The sequence below is a fragment of the Drosophila grimshawi genome, unplaced genomic scaffold (genome assembly GCF_018153295.1).
Source record: "Drosophila grimshawi isolate 15287-2541.00 unplaced genomic scaffold, ASM1815329v1 contig_311, whole genome shotgun sequence".
Lineage (NCBI taxonomy): Eukaryota > Metazoa > Arthropoda > Insecta > Diptera > Drosophilidae > Drosophila > Drosophila grimshawi.
In genome coordinates, this window is record NW_025063098.1 from 14,619,614 (window position 1) to 14,641,224 (window position 21,611).

The 21,611-nt window shown below is 46.4% G+C and overlaps 7 protein-coding genes across 7 annotated transcripts; 5 read left to right on the plus strand and 2 right to left on the minus strand.

Moving 5' to 3' along the window:
* The first annotated feature begins 136 nt into the window (after positions 1–136).
* On the plus strand, positions 137–7,904 carry LOC6567595 (nuclear pore complex protein Nup98-Nup96). Its single transcript, XM_001994220.3, has 9 exons — positions 137–717; positions 1,180–3,744; positions 3,808–4,326; positions 4,394–4,567; positions 5,035–5,231; positions 5,301–5,589; positions 5,661–6,672; positions 6,739–7,145; positions 7,215–7,904. The coding sequence occupies exons 1-9, from the start codon at positions 438–440 to the stop codon at positions 7,709–7,711; spliced, it is 5,940 nt and encodes a 1,979-aa protein (XP_001994256.1). The 5' UTR covers positions 137–437; the 3' UTR covers positions 7,712–7,904.
* A 167-nt stretch (positions 7,905–8,071) lies between these two features.
* On the plus strand, positions 8,072–9,295 carry LOC6567594 (uncharacterized protein C11D3.03c). The gene is made up of 2 exons (XM_001994219.3): positions 8,072–8,342; positions 8,408–9,295. The coding sequence occupies exons 1-2, from the start codon at positions 8,217–8,219 to the stop codon at positions 9,089–9,091; spliced, it is 810 nt and encodes a 269-aa protein (XP_001994255.1). The 5' UTR covers positions 8,072–8,216; the 3' UTR covers positions 9,092–9,295.
* A 646-nt stretch (positions 9,296–9,941) lies between these two features.
* LOC6567593 (helicase SKI2W) lies at positions 9,942–13,766 on the plus strand. The gene is made up of 3 exons (XM_001994218.3): positions 9,942–12,278; positions 12,360–13,427; positions 13,497–13,766. The coding sequence occupies exons 1-3, from the start codon at positions 9,966–9,968 to the stop codon at positions 13,698–13,700; spliced, it is 3,585 nt and encodes a 1,194-aa protein (XP_001994254.1). The 5' UTR covers positions 9,942–9,965; the 3' UTR covers positions 13,701–13,766.
* Positions 13,440–14,963, minus strand: LOC6567592 (dnaJ homolog subfamily C member 8). The gene is made up of 3 exons (XM_001994217.3): positions 14,780–14,963; positions 14,315–14,635; positions 13,440–14,245 (listed from the first exon to the last, which is right to left on the minus strand). The coding sequence occupies exons 1-3, from the start codon at positions 14,846–14,848 to the stop codon at positions 13,871–13,873; spliced, it is 765 nt and encodes a 254-aa protein (XP_001994253.1). The 5' UTR covers positions 14,849–14,963; the 3' UTR covers positions 13,440–13,870.
* Positions 14,964–15,260: 297 nt separating this feature from the next.
* Positions 15,261–16,027, plus strand: LOC6567591 (probable oligoribonuclease). The gene has a single exon (XM_001994216.3). The coding sequence runs from the start codon at positions 15,291–15,293 to the stop codon at positions 15,954–15,956; it is 666 nt and encodes a 221-aa protein (XP_001994252.2). The 5' UTR covers positions 15,261–15,290; the 3' UTR covers positions 15,957–16,027.
* On the minus strand, positions 16,023–18,326 carry LOC6567239 (lipid storage droplets surface-binding protein 1). Its single transcript, XM_001994215.2, has 7 exons — positions 18,198–18,326; positions 17,836–18,134; positions 17,548–17,758; positions 16,797–16,990; positions 16,545–16,735; positions 16,297–16,474; positions 16,023–16,234 (listed from the first exon to the last, which is right to left on the minus strand). Exons 1-7 carry the CDS (start codon positions 18,199–18,201, stop codon positions 16,082–16,084), a joined length of 1,230 nt encoding a protein of 409 aa, XP_001994251.1. The 5' UTR covers positions 18,202–18,326; the 3' UTR covers positions 16,023–16,081.
* Positions 18,327–19,046: 720 nt separating this feature from the next.
* Positions 19,047–21,585, plus strand: LOC6567238. Its single transcript, XM_001994214.2, has 4 exons — positions 19,047–19,240; positions 19,343–19,761; positions 19,825–20,636; positions 20,702–21,585. The coding sequence occupies exons 1-4, from the start codon at positions 19,174–19,176 to the stop codon at positions 21,291–21,293; spliced, it is 1,890 nt and encodes a 629-aa protein (XP_001994250.2). The 5' UTR covers positions 19,047–19,173; the 3' UTR covers positions 21,294–21,585.
* Positions 21,586–21,611: the final 26 nt, after the last annotated feature.

Below are 21,611 nucleotides of genomic sequence, written 5' to 3' on the forward strand. Positions count from 1 at the left end.
ATTTTATTTAGTTTAAGTAAACTATATTGTGTTTATTTAATGCAAAGTTGAATTAAAAGTTGTTGGTATTTTTGGATACCACGGCTGCAGCATATATGCCTTTGCATGGCGCAGGTATTTCCATGGCAGCACAGAACGGTCGCACGGTTTTCCGCCAGTCATCGTGAAAAATATTCGGCGCGCCATTTCTGTGTTTGCGCTTCCAAACATCCAGCAATAAACTAAACAAAACTCGATAACAGCAAATTGTTGTGTTGAACGGGCAACCATTCGACGCCGGCGCCCACAGAAACAATATACAAATACATAGGCACACAGCAGAAAATACGCACTCGAGTTGCACACATTTGCTCAATTCGCGAGCAGAAATTTGACGATTAGCGAATATAGTTTAAACAGTCGGAGACGGATCATCATCATCAGCAAGAAGAATCGAAATGTTCGGCGGCGCTAAACCCTCATTCGGAGCGGGAGCCGGCGCTACAGGCTTTGGCGCCTTCAGCAACACCGCCGCAGCAACACCCTTCGGCCAGTCGGCCTTTGGGAAGCCAGCGACGCCAGCGTTTGGAGGGACGCCCGCCTTTGGCGCCCAGCCAGCCCAGCCCTCGATGTTTGGAAGTGCGGCAGCACCGAATCAAACCACTGGCGGACTCTTTGGCAGTGCAACAACAACAAGCGCTTTTGGCAGCACAACAGCGGCGCCCACATCATTTGGAGGTTAGAAACGAATTGCGAAAATGTCGATATTCATTTTGCAGACATTAACGTAAATTGTGAAATGCATTTCAGAGTTTCTTTGTTTGTCTGTCTGATTAACTTGTTAACTGCAGTTAGATTTTGCTTGCAGCTTAATTTCATCATCTTGTAAATAAATAGACATAATCTCGATTATTATCTGAAATCGATCAAGTGAGAGTGATAAATATGTCAAGTGAGATTTGAGTTTTGACATTTTGATTTTAAGATTGTTTAATTTTAAATAAAGCATTGCTCGAATTCTATTTTCAAACTGAATGAAAATAATTGCATTTTGCAAGTAACAAACAAGAAAAATACTTGATAATTATTTGAGAAATTTCTAGTCATGCGACGTATGTATTTAAACGGTATTTTAAACTTCGGCTTGCCGACGATTCCGCTTTTCTCAGCTGTTTTTAATGCTTTTGTTTTTTGTTTTAGCATTTTCGCAGGCACCGCAGCAGACTTCAAGTATATTTGGATCGACGCAGGCGGCGCCAAACACGTCGCTCTTTGGTCAGACCGCAACGAGCGCCTTTGGAGCCGCCAAGCCCACAACTCTGGGCATGACCAGTTTTGGACAGACGCCGGCGGCGCAGCCACTCTTTGGTCAACAGCAGACAGTGGCTTCAAGTGCCTCGGGCTTTGGTAGCTTTGGCCAAACGGCGCCGACAACAACAAATGTATTTGGCAGCGGTGCCGCCTCGGCATTTGGCCAACCCCAGGCGGTAACTGTGGGTGCGGCTGGTGGCGTCAATGCGGGCACCTCGCTGGTCAAATATCAGCCCACCATTGGCACGGACACACTGATGAAGGGCGGCCAAACAAACAATGTGAACACCAAGCAGCATTGCATCACTGCGATGAAGGAATACGAGCTGAAATCACTGGAGGAATTGCGCCTGGAGGATTACATGAGTGGCCGCAAGGGTCCACAGGCGGGCAGTGCGCCGGGTGCCTTTGGTTTTGGTAGTCCCACTGCCGGCACACAGGCCACGGCGGGTGGCGGACTCTTTGGATCGCCGTCACAGCAACAGCAGCAGCACAGCGCCGGACTCTTCGGCCAGACGGGCCAGGAGAACAAGAGCTTATTTGGCAGCTCGGCCTTTGGCCAGCAGGCACCAGGCAGCGCTTTCGGTGCACCCGCCCAACAGAATAACTTTATGCAGAAGCCTTTCGGTGCGGCTCCAACGAGCGCCTTTGGCACCACCACAACCGATGCAGCCAATCCATTTGGCGCCAAGCCTGTCGGATTTGGCCAAACGGGTAGCAATATGTTTGGTCAGGCGACGGCAACAAATGCTGCGCCTGCCTTTGGCCAGACAACAACCACTTTTGGTGGCTTTGGCAGCACGGCTGGGCCTACTGCTCAGCAGACGCCGCTGTTTGGCGCCACAAATCCAACGGATCCTAATAAGCCAGCCTTTGGACTGGGCACCGCTGCGTCCACTGCGCAGCCGGGCTTTGGTGGTTTCGGTTCGACGGCAACGAGCACCGCTGGTGGCGGTCTCTTTGGCTCAAAGCCGGCGACGAGCTTTGCGGCGCCCGCTTTTGGGGCCAGCTCCACGGCAAACACAGCCTTCGGCAACTTTACGCTGAGCAACAGCAATGCTCCGGGCGCCGGCGGTGGTCTGTTCAACACCAACTTGAATAAGCCGCCAACATCGGCGTTTGGTGGCTTTGGCACCACTTCATCGGCACCGCTCAACTTCAATGCCAGCAACACGGGCAACTCCATCTTCAGCAGTGCCGCCAAGCCGGGCGGTCTATTTGGGGGTGGCAACACCACTCTCGGTACCGGCACTGGTGCTGCACCAACGGGTGGCGGTCTTTTTGGGGCCGGTGGCGCAAATGGTGGATTTGGCAGCACTTTGGGTGGCAGTTTTGGCAGCCTCGGCGGCGGCAATACGGCTCTCTCTGGCCTCGGATTGGGTGCATCTCCCGCCCAGGGCGTTGTTGTGGTACCCATCCATCAGCAGATCCTATCGAAGGTGACATCGCCATATGGCGATACGCCAATCTTCAGGGATCTGAAGCGCAACGAAGAGGTGGACGCCACGCGTGCCACAAATCCCGTGGCACAGCAGGCAATGATCGATATGAACAGTCATCATTACAAGATCACCGAGAAGGAGGGTCCGGCCGGCATTCGGGTGAAGGCGCTGGTCAGCGCCCGCAACACCAAGTCCATGTTCGATGGTCTCGAGGAGTTTGATGCCAGTGTCGAGGGCTTCAGTCTCAAGCCGAATGCTAAGCGGCTGGTCATCAAACCCAGACCGAAGACAACCACCACGAGCGAGCCGAGTAGCATCCAACATCAAGGCAATAGCGGCAGCGGCAGTCCTGCTCCTGCAGCAGTGCGTCCTCCGACCAAGTCATACAACGGCATCACACCAAACGAACCGGTGCCAATCAGTGTCACCAACAGCTCCCCGGTGGCCAATCGAGCTGATGCGGATAGCAGTCGTCGCGAATCCTGGTTGCATCCCAACAACTTGGCCAAGGTGCGTCAGCACAATCTGCAATCGGGCATGGATCAGTCGCCCCTAAATAGCACCGTGACGGATCTGGTGCCACGCAAGCCACTGGAAACGTATAAGAATGCGGCGCCGGCCGCACGCCTCTCAGTGTCCACCATACCGGAGAATCCGTTCGAGGATCAGGCCAGCAGCATTGCGCGTCGCGACACATTCATTTCGGAGCACGGCAACGAGAGCAGTCTCTCGATACGCTCCAACGACTCGGAGCAGCAGCAGCAGCGTCTGGCCATTGAACCGGCCGCAGATGCGGATCCCAATCCGGATGCTGACACAGAGCCACATCCGACGGGCATTGTGCTGCGCCGCGTTGGCTACTACACCATACCGCAACTGGACGATCTCAAGTCCTATCTGGCCGAGGATGGCTCCTGTGTGGTCCCCGATTTCACAGTTGGTCGCGAAGGCTACGGCAACGTTTACTTTGGCAAGGAACTGGACGTAGCCGGTCTCAATCTGGATGAAATAGGTAAGCGAAAAGGATTTCTCTGTTTGGAACTCCTTTATTAAAGTTCTCCTTTTTTTTTCTTAGTACATTTTCGCAACAAGGAGGTCATCATTTATCCGGACGATGATAATAAGCCGCCCATTGGCAGCGGCTTGAATCGAGAGGCTCAGGTCACGCTGGATCAGGTGTGGCCCGTGGACAAGACGAAGCATGAGGCGATTAAGGATCCACAGCGTCTGCTCGAAATGGACTGGGAGGCGAAATTGCGTCGCGTTTGCGATAAGAATGCGACACGTTTCATTGAGTTCCGGCCGGAGACGGGCAGCTGGGTGTTTCGCGTCAAGCACTTCTCCAAATACGGACTGGCCGATAGCGATGAGGAAGACGACGAGATACCCACCGATCCCAAGAAGGCCAAAATGGGTGCCATGGAGGCCACCACTTCCACCGATAAAATGACTTTGACATCGCTGCGCAAAGCGCAAAAGATCTCCGAGGAGGCCGGTCGGACCATGGATCCAAAGTCATTGGATGTTGTCTGCGTTGCCGGCGGCTTTCGACCCATGGACACCTCCGCTGAGTTCCTCATGATGGACAAGACACGTGAGTGACTAGAATGCCGATGCCGTTAAAGATCACAATTGAACTTGATATGTTTTTTCCAACACAGAATTCTTTCAAGCCGGCGGCGGCACCGATTTCTCCATGTTTGATGCACCACGTCCCGTGGCCGCCAGTCCCCCGGCTGCGCTGTCCCACGAATTTATGGGCAGTGAGCCGCATAAGATGCAGCTGATGAAATCATCCCTGTTTGTGGAGGACAATGGCAGTGACGATGAGCTGGGTGTGTACCTTCTAAATAACTGATATCCCTAACGGAATTATCAGATAGCAAACAATCCACAAACTAAAAGTGAAGATGTCAATTTCCCACAAGATTCATGTTCTTTTCTTTTTTGTATTATATTATATATATTGTTTTTATTACGCTTGTTATACTTTTTTCTGCATAAAATTTGTGTTTCAAAAGTTTTGCCAAACTTGTATGAATATTTAAAAAGTATTAAGCCAGAAATAAGGTCATCACAAATAATAATTTAGATTACTGCTTGCAGCAATTTAATGATATATGCCTGTTCAGTTTTAGATAAAGCTCAACTTCTTTTAAATGTATTGCTCCACTGATCCATTTGATCCAGTGAAATCTTTGGCAATAGCAACTTCATTTTACACCAAAGCTTAACTCAAGTTCTTATTTTGGCCAAAACTCAATTTAGTTGCTTTATCCTCCCGTTTTTGTTTTTGCGACAGATTCGTTTCCGCTGCGTGGAAGACGGCAACAGCAGCAGCAAAAGCTGCGCACACATAACTTATTCGGGCAGGATACGCAGATGTGGAAGGATGCTGTCGCCTCGGAGAACTCCAGTGAATATGGACGTCAGTCGCCACTGTTGGCCGTATCCTCGTCGAACTCCGTGAACAGCATAATCCGCGAACTGCAATCCGAGGTGATACTTTGAGCACCATAATCAGTTTTGTTACCTGTGCCTGTTACTCATTTCTATTTGCACTTGTAGACATCATCGGTGGCAGCTGAGAGTGTTAATCCGGCCGAAAAGAATGCTCAGCCAACGCAGCTATTGGGTGCCCTAAAGGCCTTCAACGTTGTGATAAAACCACGTGTGGCACCCGAAAAAGTATTCGCCTCTGTTGTGCCACTGTCCCGTTCCATTGCCCATGGCCTCTACAACGGCTGGATAGCGGATCTGGGCTTCTACAAGGGGCGTAGTTTCAAGCTCAGCTTTGGGCCACAGAACACACTGATGGTGCCCAACACCTTCAACAATCTGTGCAGTTTGCGGGAGTGTAAGTACACAAAATACCACAATTCGATTCATCAGAGGATTGCTTCTAATGCTCTGTGTTTATGTCAACAGCCGGCAAAGCCACGCCCGCAGCGATCGCCTTTGAGGCACGCGTCGCCAATGATTACTCGCCCAATTTGATGCAGCGACTCCAATTCAATACAGTCGATAAATATGAGCATTTTGGCGATACTATTTTACCGCATCTGGAGGTGCAGCTGCAGGACTGCAGCATCCGCCAAGTGGAGGGCAGCAACTGTCCCTGGCTGCAGTCGAACAATGGGACCCAGCTGATTGCCAAGCATCTTGCCGCTGCCATTAGGCTGAGCAAAGCAAGCAGCATGGATGCTTATGGAGTCTCCGTGTGGTCGCTGATGATTTCGCTGTGGGGCGAGCACGAGGAGCTGGTCGGGCAGGACTCCAGCTCCCATTTTGTGGTCATGTGTCGGCGCAATCTGCTGTCAGAGTGGCTGGAAAATGCGCTCGTCAGCAAGGATTTGCTCTCAAAGAAGGTCGCCAACAATAGCTATCTGGCTCATATGCTGGACTTGTTGTCCTGCCACCGTGTGACCGAAGCTTGCGAATTGGCCTTTAAATACGACGATGCCAATTTGGCACTGATCCTAGCTCAGCTCAGCTCTGGCGCCGTGGTGCGCATGCTCATGGAGGAGCAACTATTTGCGTGGCAGCAGAGCAAATCGGACAAATACATTAGCCTGGAGCGCATCAAAATGTTCATGCTTGCCGCGGGAGTTCCACAGATGCAGTCGTCCCATGGTGCCATCAATCTACTAGAGGACTGCAGCTGGCTGACCGTATTGGCCCTCCAGCTGTGGTACTTGACAGCACCCACCTCGAGCATAACTGATGCACTGTTGGAGTACGACAAGTCTTTCCAGGCCGAGGAAAGCTATGCGGATCCACCCAAGCCCAACTACAAAGCCAAGCAGCCGTACAAGAGCCAGCAGTCCATCTATGATCTGCGCTACCATCTCCTCCAGCTCTACTCAAAGCGTGGCCATTCCTTGGAGCAAACCTTGAATCCAATCACACACACCTCAGATCCAATGGATTTTCGCCTAAGGTCAGAAATTGAAATCTGCCATCTGCCTTAATATAAACTAAATTTTATACCAAATGTAATTCACAGCTGGATGCTACTGCAAACGTTGGAGGCGCTTGGCTATCATCATTGCACTCCGTTGGCCGAGGCGCAACTGCACGTGGACTTTGCCAGCCAGCTGGAGAACGAAGACCTCTGGCAGTGGGCAATATTTGTGCAGCTGCACATTAAGGATCGCAATCAGCGGGAACGCGCCGTGCAGCACACACTCCAGCAACATGTCAGCGTTTCTGCTGAGACTCTGACTGCGGAGGAGGAATTCATCATCGAACAGCTGGGCGTGCCCGAGTCATGGGTGGACTACGCCAAGGCGGTTAAGGCCGGCTCCATGGGACGCCGTCACGCTCAGGCCAAGTATCTGCTGAAGGCGAAGCATTGGGTGCAAGCACACGAGATAATCTTCCAGTATATCGCACCAGATGCCATCATAAATAGTGAGTACATTAATCTTATTGATATAGTTATGACTATTGATATATATAAATTGATATATTTTAATGCAGACAACCTGGAGTATTTGAACAGTTTACTCAGTCAGTTTGAGTGCACGGACGATGGTGGTGTTAAGGTGCCAAATTGGACAAATCAGGGTCAGATATTTCTCGACTTCATCGACATCAGTGCCAAGTTCGGGCAGATACATAACGTCACAAGCAATTCGGAAATGCTGGCGCGCTGGGAGAACCTCAAGCCACAGCTCAGTGAGATCTGCTCACGCATCAGCCTTCTGCCGTGCCCCACATCCAAGCATCGTCTGTGCCAGACTGAGATATCCAAGTGCCTGACCTGTCTGGTGCATGGCATACGCATTGTGTGGGAGGAGTTCGATTCCTGTTATGTCATAGAAATGGCCTTAGACCGGCTGCCCATGCCACAGGAGTTTATTACCAAAGAGCATAGCAACCTGCTCGAAGAATTTATGCAGAATATGCTGAATCATCAGTCACAGGAATCGGAATCCAAATCAGAGCCAGCACCACGCATGATTATACAAAATTAAATTAACATGATCAATCCATAGGAAACTAAGCAAAAGTCAACGATGAGCGGTGAGCGATGAGCGATTAGCGATGTGTAGTTTAGCTGCCAATTTAATTTAGGTTTATTAATTATAGGAAATAAGCATTAGTTCATTATCTATATATTGTCTATCTATCTATCAAGTGTTTCAAATATTAAATATTACGTATTCTTTGATAAACAATAAAATTGATGTTTATTTTATAACTTAAAAGACAACAAAAAACTCACAAATCTTTAACTTTAAGCTTTTGCTATTCATCGATAAATGGTTGAATTAAGCTCTTAAAAGCTTCAATTAAAATTGGATCGAGAGTTGCCAGTGACTAGCAAGAACTTTAGTTGTTGGATCAGTCGACGGCTGCCTTTCGACAAGAGCACGAGGATCTCGCGCATATCAGTTAAGCCCAATTTGTTGTTACCTGTGTGTAATACAGACTATTCAAGTTGAAATTGCAAGCTAGTTTTGAGTTGCTCAGCTGAAAATGACAGACGCCAAGCCAAGTTCCTGGTGCGGTAAGGGTGACAAGCCCCGTGATTTCGCCAAGCATAAGCCAATTATTTGCTACGACCAGCCGGAGGCGGCGGTTATCTCCAAGGTTGACTACGATGTAAGTGCCTTATATTCTAAACGATTTAAATGCTGATAGCAATTATTTTTGTTTTTCTTTCACAGAATAAACGCTTCTTGGCTGTGACTGGCGAGCTGCTGGAGACGTTGGTGGTGCCGAAGCGTGAGGCCCGCACCTGGACGATGCAAGCGGGCGATCTGTGCCGCATTACAGTGCACGAGGGCTCCCAGGTGGGCGACATGAATTTCTGGAATTTGGAGAATCGGCAGGAGCGTTTCTATTCGGGCAAAACGCGTCAGTTGCATGCCTCCCATCTGAAGGTGTACGATAGACTTTGGAGTTGCCTGCCCCATCTGCGTCCCATGGCCACGTTCGTGTTCGACACCCTGGCCAAATATGGCATCGATGAGGATGGCGGAGCATTGCATGATGTAATCGGCACACGCTGTGATGATTACACGTACAAGCTTATCACGGGTAAGCAGCGAGTGGGCAGCTGTCACAGCTCCCTCGTCAAAGCTGTGGTGGAGGAGCGCGGCATGTGCGAGCAGGATGTGCACGATGTGTGGAATATATTCATGTGCACCGGCTTCACCAGAGACACACAACAATATTTCTGCAAGCCAAGCCCCGCACAAAAGGGCGACTTTATCGAGTTTATCGCTGAAATGAATCTACTGGTTGCTCTCAGTTGTTGTCCCCAAGGCGATGTCTCCGTACCAGTCGGCGCTGAGGTTCCAGACGACAAATGTCATCCATTAAAGGTTGAAGTGTTCCGCCAGAAGTAATTGTTCATATGTAAAGCGCAACTGTATGTATTATAAAGCTTATGCGTAATCAATTGTTAATCTACAATTCTCCTGGGGCTGTTTGGCTACGGATCCCTGCCATGTTCAATTTGTTGCCATTTACGTTGTTGCTTTACGAATTCGATTGAATTAAACATAATTGTGAATATAACAAACTTGAAATCATTAAACGATCAAAAAAGATTTTGCGATTTTGACTCATTTTTGATCGCCCTGCGACTGAAATATTGGTAAGTGTTTGGGTTCTTGAATAGAGTAGGTTCTTGCGATTGCCGAACTGGAGACTTTTTATCACCTTCCCCCCTGAATATTTGCACTGCACAGCAAATTTGACTATGTAGTCGGCTTTTAATGTACCCCTAAAAATATGCCGCGCTAGTGCTGTTCATTAAGCGCAATTTGGGCACTGCAGCAATATAATTTACACATCCCCAAAAGTATACTCCATTTTATTTGGCTTGGGGGGGATATTTAACCAATGTAGCAACCTATTGTGTGGCACTGGTGCGTGCACATGCTAACCTACACAGCAACAAGCAGAGATAAAGATGTAGACTGACCATATTTCCCACCCAGTATAAACATAAAACTGGTTTTTGGTACACAAAGTATTTGTTTATTGGTAATTTGATTCGTGGATACTTGTACAGATTTTTAATGTTATCATTATTATTGTTATAACCGTCTGAGTACATTTTTCAGCATTAAATTACCCAAACAAATAGAAGTTATATTTTGATATTAAGTATTTTCTTTCATAGCATGGTCTCACTGAAAACATGCCAAATGTATTTTGTCTCATTTATCGGTTTGTGAAAATATTAAAAACAAATAGATTTGAGGCCGATGCACAATGAATATCAATATTATCGACGAGGAGAATCATCAGAAGCTGCGCGATTACATATTAAACCCAGATATATCCATTCATGATCCACTGCCCGATGTGTTGCCGCGCAAATTCAATGAGATGCGCCTGTTGCACATTCCCAAATGTTCCGGCAGCACCAAGCTGATTCCACGTAGGGATTGGGTTACAGGGGAAATTGCAGAGTTTGTTGAAGTCGCAGTGGAGGAGGTGGGCGCCAATGCTAACAACTCCATGTCCATGCAGCGAGAACCGGGTCTGCTGGAAGAGATAACGCGCGGCTCCCACATGAACTATCCCTTCTGGCCGGGAGGCTTTGCCATGGATCAGCCCACAGAGCTAGCCCAGCTAGAGGTGGACAACTTTCAATTGGGTGACAAGCTGCTAACAGTGCCGCCTGGCTTTGCCAGCGGTCACGACTTCTCGCTGGCCAAAACGAAGCCCGAGGAGGAGAGTGTTCCCGCCACCAGCAATGTAGATCTGCTCGAGAATTTGCAGGAAGATCTCGATGTGCAGCAGTGGCTGCAGATTACGCGCAGCGACAGCCAAAACGATTCAACAAAAGCTACACAACGGGATCTGCAGTTTTCGGCCGAATTCCAAGATGTGGACGATGAGATTATGAATGCGGATCTGAAACCAGTGCTGAACATATCGACGACGGCGAAAACCTTTAGCAGCGACTGGGCAGAGATGGTGGACATTAGCCAGCCGATTACCAACTTCAAGGAGCAGATACCCAGCCCAGCCATGGAGTTTCCCTTCGAGCTCGACGAGTTCCAGAAGCAGGCCATACTCAAGCTGGAGCAGCGCCAATATGTCTTCGTCGCGGCCCACACGTCGGCGGGCAAGACTGTGGTGGCGGAGTATGCCATTGCGCTGTCAAAGCGGGATCTGACCCGCACCATTTACACGTCGCCGATCAAGGCACTGTCCAATCAAAAGTATCGCGACTTTCGCAAAACGTTCAAGGATGTGGGCTTACTCACGGGCGATCTGCAGATCGAACCGACAGCCTCGTGCCTAATCATGACCACCGAAATTCTGCGCTCCATGCTTTTCTGTGGCAGCGATATAACCCGTGATCTGGAGTACGTCATCTTCGATGAGGTGCACTATATTAACAATCCGGAGCGCGGTCATGTCTGGGAGGAGGTCATCATACTACTGCCCGATCATGTCAACATTATCATGTTGAGCGCCACCGTACCGAACACCATGGAGCTGGCCGATTGGGTGGGCAGCACCAAGAAGCGCAAGGTGTATGTGATCAGCACACTGAAGCGTCCGGTGCCACTGATGCATTACCTCTACACTGGCGCGGGGGGCAAGAGTCGAGATGACATATTTCTGCTGGTTGATGCCCAGGGTAAATATCTGCAGGGCAACTACGAGAAAGCCGTGGAGCGCAAAAAGGAGATGCAGGGCAAATCGAAGGGGGGCGGACCCAAGAACTATGTCAGCGGCAAGCAGGATCAGAGCACTTGGATTGGCATGATCGATTTTCTCAAGCGCAACAACAAGATGCCCGTGGTGGCCTTCACCCTATCCCGCAATCGTTGCGATGCCAATGTGGCTGCCTTGCAGTCCGTCGATCTCAATACGGAGAAGGAGAAGGGCGCCGTGCAGAAGTTCTTTCTGCAGTGTCTGGCGAAATTGAAGCCGCCGGATCGCACTATTCCCCAAGTGATGACGTTGAAGGACGCACTAGAGCGTGGCATCGGGGTGCATCACAGCGGCATTTTGCCCATACTCAAGGAGATTGTCGAGATGCTTTTCCAGAACGGACTCGTTAAACTGCTCTTTGCCACCGAAACCTTCGCCATGGGCGTCAACATGCCCGCCCGCACCGTCATCTTTGATTCGTACAAGAAGTTCGATGGCATCGAAATGCGCATTCTGAAGCCGGGCGAGTACATACAGATGGCGGGGCGAGCAGGAAGGCGTGGCCATGATGAGAACGGCACGGTTATACTCATGTGCAAGGCGAGCGTGCCGCCATCGATGGAACTGCGTCCCATGATCCTTGGCCTGCCCGAGAAGCTGCAATCGCAATTCATTCTACGTTACGCCGTTATCTTGATCTGCCTGCGCATCGAGAGCATTAAGGTGGAGGACATTATGAAGTTCAGCTTCAAGGAATTCAATCTGAAACTACAGCTGCCCACGCAACAGAAGCAGCTCCAACTGGCCGAGGATAAGTTCGCAATGCTTCCCACACTGGGTAAGCATCTGGAGCCGCTGATCTACTTCTGCGACAAGTCCGTGGAGTACTGGAAGGAAAAGCATCGTATTATGGTAAGTGAATAACTGAATTATAATATAATTATCAATGCCATAAAGAATACTTCTTCTTCTCCTCCACACACATCCTTACAGAAATTCATCGTAACTCAGGCGAAAATCCAAAAGGAATTGAAAGTTGGTCGCATCATTGTTATCACGCAAGGCAAGCACTACAACAAGCTGGCCATTTTGCTCAATGTGAAGTCCGTGCTGGGCAAGGACACCATCTACAAGGTGCTGGTGCTGGACCATCAGTTCAAGAGCAGCGATAGCGACATTGTGGATCGTGGCGAGTTCTATTACAAAATACTCTCTTTGACGCCACAGAATAAGTTCTTCCAGCCGGAAGGCATTGGCGGACACACGGTGCTCGATATCAAAGCAATCGATATAATCAACATTACCAAGTCGACAATTAAGCTGGATGCCGATGTCATCATACGCAACTGGGAGCAGCGACAGTTGGAGCGCTTCAAGGATAGCCCGCCCGGTGCAACCGTCGTAAAGGCCGTCACGGAGTTGCATCAACTAAATGAGGCGTACAATGCCAATCCGGATAGCATTAAGTATATCAACATGTCCAAGGAGATCAATGTTAAAGCAGATAGTGAAGTGGCCATGCTGCACTATGTGGATCATCTGAAACGACAGCTGGATGATGTCCTGCCGCACACCAATATTGCCGGCTTTGAGCAGGAGTTTGCCAAGGTCTATGAGCGACGTGTGCTCGAGATTCATATCGAGGAGCTGAAATTCAAGAACTCTGCAAAGAATTTAACACTATATCCGGATTACTGCAACAAGCTGCAAGTGTTGCGCGCTTTGAACTACATCGATGAGCTGAACGAGGTGACGCTCAAGGGGAAGGTGGCCTGTGAGATGGGCCAGAACGAGCTGCTGATCACCGAGCTGATACTCTGCAATATGTTCAACGATCTGGAGCCGGCGGAAATAGCTGCGCTGTTATCCGGTCTGGTGTTCCAGGCCAAAATTCAGGGCGAGCCCTTCATCCCAGAGCCGCTGAAGAAGTGTGTTGCCGCCTTCGAGCAAATCAATGATACCATCTTGGCCGAGGAGCAACGCTGCCAAGCATCAATTCAGGCTGAGAGTAACCTTAACTTTGGACTGCTCGAAGTCGTCTATGAGTGGGCCAAGAACAAGGCAAGTGTCAGCTAAATTCTTTCTTCAAATTCGAATTATATTGTTTTTTTTTTTATGGTTAATTTGCAGCCCTTTGCCGAGATCATGAAGCTGACCGAGGTGCAGGAAGGCATCATAGTGCGCTGCATACAACAGTTGGATGAAACACTACGCGATGTCAAAACTGCGGCCATACGCATTGGCAATCCGGGCTTGCAGTCCAAAATGGAAGAGGCCTCCGCGGCCATAAAGCGTGATATCGTCTTTACAGCCAGTTTGTACACGGAAATATGAAGCGCCGAGCTAAATGTAATGAAATGAAAGAAAAAAGCTAGTTTGGTTTTTGGCTTAAACTACAAATTATACATCGTGTCAATTACAATTCCAGGGGATACTTATAAAAATGTAAAAATATTTATGTGTGAAGTAGAACAACGCAAACGCCACATGGGCATTAGCCGATTTCATCGGGATTCCGGCTTAAACTTTGGCGGCACCATCATGCCAGTCATGTGCTTCTGTTTCTTGGTCTTCTTCGATTTGCCGGCGCCGGATTGAAAGTCGTGCCAGCTGTTAACACGACTCTGGCGAGATTCCTCAAAGTTTTGCTGCCATTCGCGGTCCGCTTTGACGCGCTCCTCTTCCTCGATTTCAGTTTCACGTTTTCGCTTGCGCTCCTCCTGGTCGCGCTGATCGAGTTTTTGTCGCCGCCGCTCCATGTCGGCAAACAGTTTCATGACCATTACATAAATGGCATGTTTATATTTCACAGGATCATCTTCTGGTATGGGCTCAAATGATCTGCCCTCCTTTTTGAGCTTTTTACGTTTCTCGGCAATCTGAAAACACCCTTATTTAGTATGCTACCAAAAAACAATTGGACTTAAGGGTAATCGGTGTGTGTTTACCATATGATCTGTGCGTCCCTTGGCTTCCTCGTACACCTCCAAACACTTTTTGCGTGTTAGGTCGTTCTCCAATATTTTCCAGGAACGTGCAACGATGTCGAATGCCATTTGGGCGCGCTCCTGATTATCATGATTCTTGTCGGGATGTACTAGTATGGATAGGGTGCGATACCGTTTTTTTATGTCAGCCACCTCGACATCTGGTTCAATTTGCAGCACCTCGAAAGGATTAAGATTGAAGTATGTGGAACCTGGACGAAGTAAACGATCAATTTGTTGAGTAGGAGTTAGTACTGAATCGCGTTTTTCAATTTCTTTCACCTGCGAAAATAGTCACAAAATCGTTTATTATATGTGTATTACAATTAAATTCTATTTCTTTATTAATTTTTTTTTGGGCTGTCTTTGGGAGAGCCTCGCCTACCCGCAGCCTTCAGCGTTGGCTGTCACCATCACTAAACTTACTTCAGTGTAGAAGTCCTCGAACGATTCTTTTGATGTGCTGGGCTGATCTCGAGACGTCGTGGAGGACATTTTGTGCTTTTTGTTTCAGTTACGTTGAGTTTCTTTTGTTATTATTATATTTTCCGAGTTTTATTTGATGAAAATGCACAAGGTACAGCCAGTATTGCTTAATAACGCACACTCAGTGTTGCACAATGCTGCAAAAAAAATTAATGTAAATATTTCTGGTTGGTCTACAAACTTATTGATTTTTATTAACTCACGGATTAAAAAGAAAAAAACGAAAGCCACAAATATTATATCAGTTAGATTTATCTGCGTTAACTGCTTTCGAGGCCAAAGAATTACGACCATATCACTCGGTATTAAACAGAACAATTCCTCACTGAACAGCTGTTGCTGTTAAAATTTCCCTGAAATGGAACACTGGAAAAACGTTGTTAATAGATAAAGTCCCTTCATTGAATTTGTTTCATTTGTTTCATCTGATTTGAGATTTTAGTTTTGTTCAATGATTTTTAAGTTAAATCGGATTGGATTTTTGTACAATTCTGTAATTCGAACACAAATTAGGCGAGCAGCAAAGTTGGGCAGTACTCAACTGAAAAACAGAATGAGCACGTGCACAGCTTTAGACGATAACAAATTGGATATTGTTTGGATGGATTTGGAAATGACTGGACTGGACATAAATACAGACCAGATACTGGAACTCTCCTGTATTATAACCGATAAGCATCTCAATATTAAATCAGAGGGTCCTTCCTTTGCTATACGACATCCGCAACATGTGTACGACAACATGAACGAATGGTGCATGAAGCATCATTACGAATCTGGACTGGTGGATAGATGCAAAGAGTCGAATGTAACTCCAGAGCTGGTGGAGAACATTGTCTTGTCGTACCTTAAGGAGAACATACCACAGGGACAATGTCCGTTAGCTGGAAATTCTATATATATGGATCGTTTGTTTATAAATAAATTTTATCCCGCGGTCGATAAATATTTATTATATCGGATCATAGACGTGTCTACCACTAAAGAGCTGGCTACCAGATGGTATCCGGACGTGTCAAAAGCCACTCCACGCAAAATGCTCGCTCATCGCAGCTTGAGCGACATTAAGGAGAGTATTGCAGAATTGAAATACTATAAGGAGCATTTATTTAAATGAATTTAATATTAAGTTCGATCCAATTTAAATGCAAATAAAACTGTTCAGTTAGTACGAATATGAAAGCAAAAGCAAAATTCTATAATTATAAACAAAAATACGACAGCAATAAAAAACTCGATTTCTCAATAGACCCCATTTATATTGTTATGAGCGGGCGAGAAATTGTTTGCCTCCTGTCGTCTCCTTGAGCCTCGGCTGGCGGCATTGCTCTCGCTACCCGCTCCCGTCACCTTCTCAGCTTCGATGCGTCCGGACAGAAAGCTTGCAACGCGCTCCTGCAAGTAGATCTCATTGAAAAATGCGAAGGCTATTTTATATCTTGCATGCTTGTATTTACCAGATAACCATTGGTGAGCAGCTGCAGATCGCCGTAGAAGGCAAGCATGCGTTTGAAGAGAGATTCAGCTTCCTCCTTGGATATATTCTTAACTTTATCCAAACGTGTAATGGTTATTATGCGATTGTTTATATAAACAATATGATGAACGACCTCGGTGGTGGTGTGTGCCAAGTTTCTATTAAGCCAATTATATGTTAAGCTATATAAGCTTATATGTTCCCTAAACATTTTTTAAGCTCACTCACTTCGGTAAATTAGCCGCAACGTTGGCGCTGTAGTTAACCAAGTGAACGACTCGTCTGGCTGATTCGCGTGTCAGCAGGACGATTAACTGTTCCAGGGTTACGGGTCGAGCTTGATTTTCCGGCTCGTCAGCACTGAGATAGCCCCACAGTTCCTTGGCCTTTAGCATGGCCTGCTTTGGGTCTGTTGCAATCTGTTTGCAAATGCAAATTCAACGACCTTCATTCAATTTCAATTAGTTGATTTCTACTTACCAGCTCGGCAACATAGAATAGCACATGTATCGCTTCTCTGCTCTGTTTTTTGAGTGCTCGAGCCTCCGCGAGAGTTCTTTGTGTCAGTCTCCGCTTCAGTTTGCGGGAGAAGCGTTGACCATGATGGATTGCCTTGATGGCGCCCTTCTCGTCCGGTGCCGTGCCTGCTGGCTCGTTATCATCGTCTTGCGGTGCTGCAGAGCGGTGAAATTAAATTGTATATGAATTTGATGACATTGGGCTTTTACTTTTATTATATGTGAATCAATCTCGATCTGTATTTTTTGTGTAACAACGTTGAATTTCTCAGTGCAGTCGAGTCTTATCTCACGACTTGCCGCTTATTAGGCAAGCGACATAAGTAAAAGCAAAAATATTCAAAAATAGCTTGATAACCTTAGCGGGTCGCCGCGTCTCTGTTTTTATTTTTCTTCTTCTTTTAATACGGATAGAGGCTGACGACGGAGTTTAAAAATAAATCATGAGACGTGCATCTCACAAAATGCGTACATGCGATTGTAGAATGTACAATGAATCTACAAAGGATCACTGATCACTGAAAAATCGTGAATAGAAATTCCCACAAAATGTTTGTGATATTAGAATAAAAGTAATTCTTAAAATTTAAAACAAATTATAATGAATAAATTGTATCAAACTTCCTAATGCACCATTATTATGTAATATATATTATGGGAGGTATTCAACAACTCAAAATAATTAAAATATACATATATGTATACCCACTCACCGTCTGTCTGATCCTGATCTGTGGGAATGGGCACCAGATATTTGTCCACGAATTTGTCGCCGGCTGTGAAGGCGCCATCGATGCGGTCCGCTGCATAAGTTGTCAGAGAACTTTCGAGCACTGCGTTCCCGATTTGTTTAACAGAATCGGCACGCTTGAGCACAGGTCGCACCAGGTGATCCGACATGTATTCCTTGGTATTCCAATACATCTTTAAGCACAAAATGATGGCCTACGTAAGCAAAATTCAAGCCATATTGGCGCATTTTGGGCCCTGGCTACACTTACCATTTCGGGTGGCAGATATACGAGCGGTATGCGCTGCTCCAATATATCAAGACTCTTGCACATCACATTGTCCAGACGCTTGATGGGCATCTCGAAGAGCTTGACTGCCGGCTGAACTGTTTCGTATGCAGCGGTAATGGTTGCCTCCGCTGTCTCAAAATACCAGCTGAAGAGGCGATTGTTGTTCTTAACTTTATCGTAGATATTTTCGACACGTTTAACACTCGATTCCACCAGTGGAATGGATGTGATCCGATCGATGGCTTCCATGTGCAGTCCCCAGCTCATTGTTGCAGTTGCTTTATGAAATTTAAATATATATTAGACCATCACTTCGTTGGGCCTTAACTCGTAGTACTAACCCATTTTAAAGCGGTGTGAAAATATTAATTCGAGTATTAAAAAATTCTTAAGTTTTGATATGTTTAATTTAATTGATAGATTTTTTTCACTGTTCGAGCACACGTCCCTTTTAAGCGGACGTTGAATTGAGACTGAGCCAAATTTGCAGTGTGCGCTTCATAGACACTGTAATCGCATCGGGGCTCGTCATGCACAGATTGACCTTTACCGCCCATTGATAAGCCCTACCTAGACTACACTTATCAGCAACATGCCATTTGTAGCACGTTAAATAAGTTCCAAAGTGCACTCAGTAGCGGATTCCAATAATCCCAATAAAAAAGAAACGTAGGGACTCCATCTGATGTGAACATGAATCATTTGCTAATGCAAATCTTCTAATATCTTAATTGCTATTCGAATAAATGACTTCACAGTTTAAAGTGCATTTCAAACACGATTGTGTTAGACTTAGGCATTATTGTCGGAACACTCAAATCGTAGAGTGCCACAATTGGTTTAGCGCAGATAGCTCTTGGAGCTGACGGTTTATATTATTAAAGGAACCAGACGGCGTTAATTTTAGAGCAAAATGTGTTGACTCTCACAAGCACAAGCTTGAGTTGGAGCTGTTGCTAAGATGTGATTTCTGTAATCAGCCAGACATTTTTATTACAGCATAAAGTCGTTAAGCAATATGTAATTATCAATCAGAGAAAATATCTGCAGCATGTCTGTAGCTGACGAAATTCTTTGTATTCTTTGCAAAGTGTTATTTGAATTTGAACCGATATTACAAATAAAAATCGATTGGAATTAGCTGAAAATGTACGGGTAGTGCTGTAAAACTCAGGGTAGCGAGTTAAGTGCTGAAAAACGCATACTTATTAGTTGGTAAATTTGTTTGTTGCGTGTTTTTAGCGTTTGCGTTGTGTCTTAAATATAAATTGTTTAATATTTATGCAGTGTTGATATTATGTTTTCATAGTAGTGTACATGTATTGCAATTATAAAATGAACATATATTTAAGATTAATCTGCCTGTTGGGCGCCTCAAGCGTCGGTAAGTAGAGCGACTCTCAGAGCCCCAGCCACACCCAAGCCTCAAAGCGAGGCTTAATGTGATTCACTGAGAATTCAGATAATACAAAATTGTTGTTTACAGCGCTTGGACAATTTAATGACTTGGATCAGCAGAATTGCATTATACCCAAAATATTGCAGGGCTCATGGTTCTCATGGGAGACTGGCCTGCCCACCCAGACGGTAATAGATGCGACCTCGATGTCGAGGCGTGGATACTGCATCAATTATGAGCGACACCATGGCGATGAGTATTCATTTGTGTTTAAGGAACGATCGGTGAATTGTTATCATTGCGTGCGTACGATAATACGCACGTTGAACATCTTTGAGAAGTTCGAAGGACCTTGTGTGGGTCTGCCAACTGGCCAGGAGCCCACAGTGGCAAACGTGTGCAAGGGCATTAAGGATGATCAGCAGCTAATCACATTGTTCAACGAGAATTTTGTGCCTATCAACTGCCGCTCATCTCTCGAGGGTGTTTGGCATTTTACGTATCAGGCAAGTGGCATAATTAACTTGAGCAATTAATCAATTGTATTCAACTCATTTCGTCTCCCATAGAATCGATTCCGCTTCACGGGCGTGTGCAACAAGCCAGATGCTCGCATTCAATCATGTCAAACGGCGGGCACACAGTTTCTGATACAGAATCAAAAGTTCAACATTACTTATCAGAAATGTGAGGGCATGGAGGGCACATTTAGTGGAACAGTGGAGTTTAGTTGCTTGGGCGATTGGTTTGTGGGCAAGAATCATTATTTTGCCGTTGCCAATACAAAGGAGTCGCGTAAGGATGAGAAATATCGTTGCTTCCTCAAGAATCGTGATGACGATCTCTATGTGGGCGTTTCCATCACTGCCGAGTGTAATACATTGAAAACACCTGAAAATTCACCCGAACGTCTCAAGCTAACACCGGTCAAAGCTGAATTTGTGGAACCCGGCTGTACGCTACCTCAGAACTTCTCCGGCGAGTGGGTGAACACGGCGAACATAGATGCCGATGTGTCCATCAGTGAGACGCACATCAATGAGACATATTATCCCGACAAGGCTCGTTACCGCAAAACGATTTATGTGTGCCGCGAGCGTCGCGGTGATCGTGTCATGATGGCGCGTCTCACAGTCGATGGTTGCCAAAAGGATTACGTCTGCTTTGACTTTATGCCTAGGCATCACAATATCATACGCTACCGTAAGGGCCTAGCTGTGATCAAGGATGATTTCAGTACAGTGTGTTCGTGGGTACAGTTTCCCAATTCCGAAGCATGGAAATACGATTTGTTTTTATCGAGAAATCCGGTTCCTGTACGTTGTCCAGTAGCTGGCAAGTTCAATTTCACACAACGAGGAGAACACCCATTTAGAACGAGGTATGCAAAGGGGAGCTTACTATTTTACATACAAAGATTGAAACTTAATTTGGCATTACTTTCAGAATCCTGGGTGGTGTTACACTGAGTCCACGTCCCGATATTCACTGCAAGCAAAACATATCCGATTTATCTGTTTGCGATACGGACCAAAAGGAGTTGGCTGTCGATGAGAACTATTGCCTGTCTGTGGATCATTTGGGTCGACCTGTTGACATTTACAGTGATCCCGATTATCGAATGAAATGCATTGGTTTCTGGAAGGAGAATCTCAAATCCTATCTAATCACCTACGATGATTTGGATCCGCTGTCCAAATACCGCTGTTGGGTCTATCAGCGTGCCGACCTCAATCGCGTCCTCATGTCCCAGGCGGTGGGCGCATTCTGCAAACTCAACCAAGACGTTACCTCGTGGAATCATTCGGAGGGTGCCGCAGTCGCCATCGATGCCGTTGAGTACGAACGTGAACGCGACGATTGTCCAATGTATTTCGACGACGGCCTCAACCCTTGGCGACCATCAGATGCCTCGAATATTGTCTTTGACTGGGACTTCTACAAAGCCGGCGCAGATCGCATGGCTTCCGTCATTAGTACGCAAATAGCCTGTAGCATTGTCGCTGTTTGCTTGCTAGCCAGGTATTTAGTCGCTTAATAAGGGATAAGATAAGTTTTACAGTTCCGTCCATATTATCCGAGCCGTAAAGTATCTTTTTAGAAATATGTAATTATGTGCCTTTCAGAATGCAACGAAGTAACGAAATTTCAATACACTAAATTTGCAACATACATATCTATAGTTTATAAGTACAAATTAACAAGAGAATTTACAACTCTTCATTATGCAATTATACAAATCTCAGTTTCAAGATTTAACATTCCGTACACAAGCGAATCTCAAATGTATTGTACAAACGAATAAAGCAGCTAAACAATTTTAAAGTAAATGTAACTTTTAATACGATAATATAGT

Bases quoted from the DNA above. Each gene is read 5' to 3' on its own strand.
- LOC6567595 (XM_001994220.3), top strand. From the start codon at position 438: ATGTTCGGCGGCGCTAAACCCTCATTCGGAGCGGGAGCCGGCGCTACA. The intron at 4,327-4,393 runs GTGAGTGACTAG...TTTCCAACACAG, and splicing joins CCTCATGATGGACAAGACAC to AATTCTTTCAAGCCGGCGGC. The intron at 6,673-6,738 runs GTCAGAAATTGA...TGTAATTCACAG, and splicing joins CCAATGGATTTTCGCCTAAG to CTGGATGCTACTGCAAACGT.
- LOC6567594 (XM_001994219.3), top strand. From the start codon at position 8,217: ATGACAGACGCCAAGCCAAGTTCCTGGTGCGGTAAGGGTGACAAGCCC. The intron at 8,343-8,407 runs GTAAGTGCCTTA...TTTCTTTCACAG, and splicing joins TCTCCAAGGTTGACTACGAT to AATAAACGCTTCTTGGCTGT.
- LOC6567593 (XM_001994218.3), top strand. From the start codon at position 9,966: ATGAATATCAATATTATCGACGAGGAGAATCATCAGAAGCTGCGCGAT. The intron at 12,279-12,359 runs GTAAGTGAATAA...ACATCCTTACAG, and splicing joins AGGAAAAGCATCGTATTATG to AAATTCATCGTAACTCAGGC. The intron at 13,428-13,496 runs GCAAGTGTCAGC...GTTAATTTGCAG, and splicing joins ATGAGTGGGCCAAGAACAAG to CCCTTTGCCGAGATCATGAA.
- LOC6567592 (XM_001994217.3), bottom strand. From the start codon at position 14,848: ATGTCCTCCACGACGTCTCGAGATCAGCCCAGCACATCAAAAGAATCG. The intron at 14,636-14,779 runs GTAAGTTTAGTG...CTATTTTCGCAG, and splicing joins TCGAGGACTTCTACACTGAA to GTGAAAGAAATTGAAAAACG. The intron at 14,246-14,314 runs GTAAACACACAC...GGGTGTTTTCAG, and splicing joins AGGGACGCACAGATCATATG to ATTGCCGAGAAACGTAAAAA.
- LOC6567591 (XM_001994216.3), top strand. From the start codon at position 15,291: ATGATTTTTAAGTTAAATCGGATTGGATTTTTGTACAATTCTGTAATT.
- LOC6567239 (XM_001994215.2), bottom strand. The intron at 17,759-17,835 runs GTAAGTGTAGCC...TTGTGCTTAAAG, and splicing joins TATATCTGCCACCCGAAATG to ATGTATTGGAATACCAAGGA. The intron at 16,736-16,796 runs GTAAGTAGAAAT...ATTTGCAAACAG, and splicing joins TATTCTATGTTGCCGAGCTG to ATTGCAACAGACCCAAAGCA.
- LOC6567238 (XM_001994214.2), top strand. From the start codon at position 19,174: ATGTATTGCAATTATAAAATGAACATATATTTAAGATTAATCTGCCTG. The intron at 19,241-19,342 runs GTAAGTAGAGCG...TGTTGTTTACAG, and splicing joins GTTGGGCGCCTCAAGCGTCG to CGCTTGGACAATTTAATGAC. The intron at 19,762-19,824 runs GCAAGTGGCATA...CGTCTCCCATAG, and splicing joins TTTGGCATTTTACGTATCAG to AATCGATTCCGCTTCACGGG.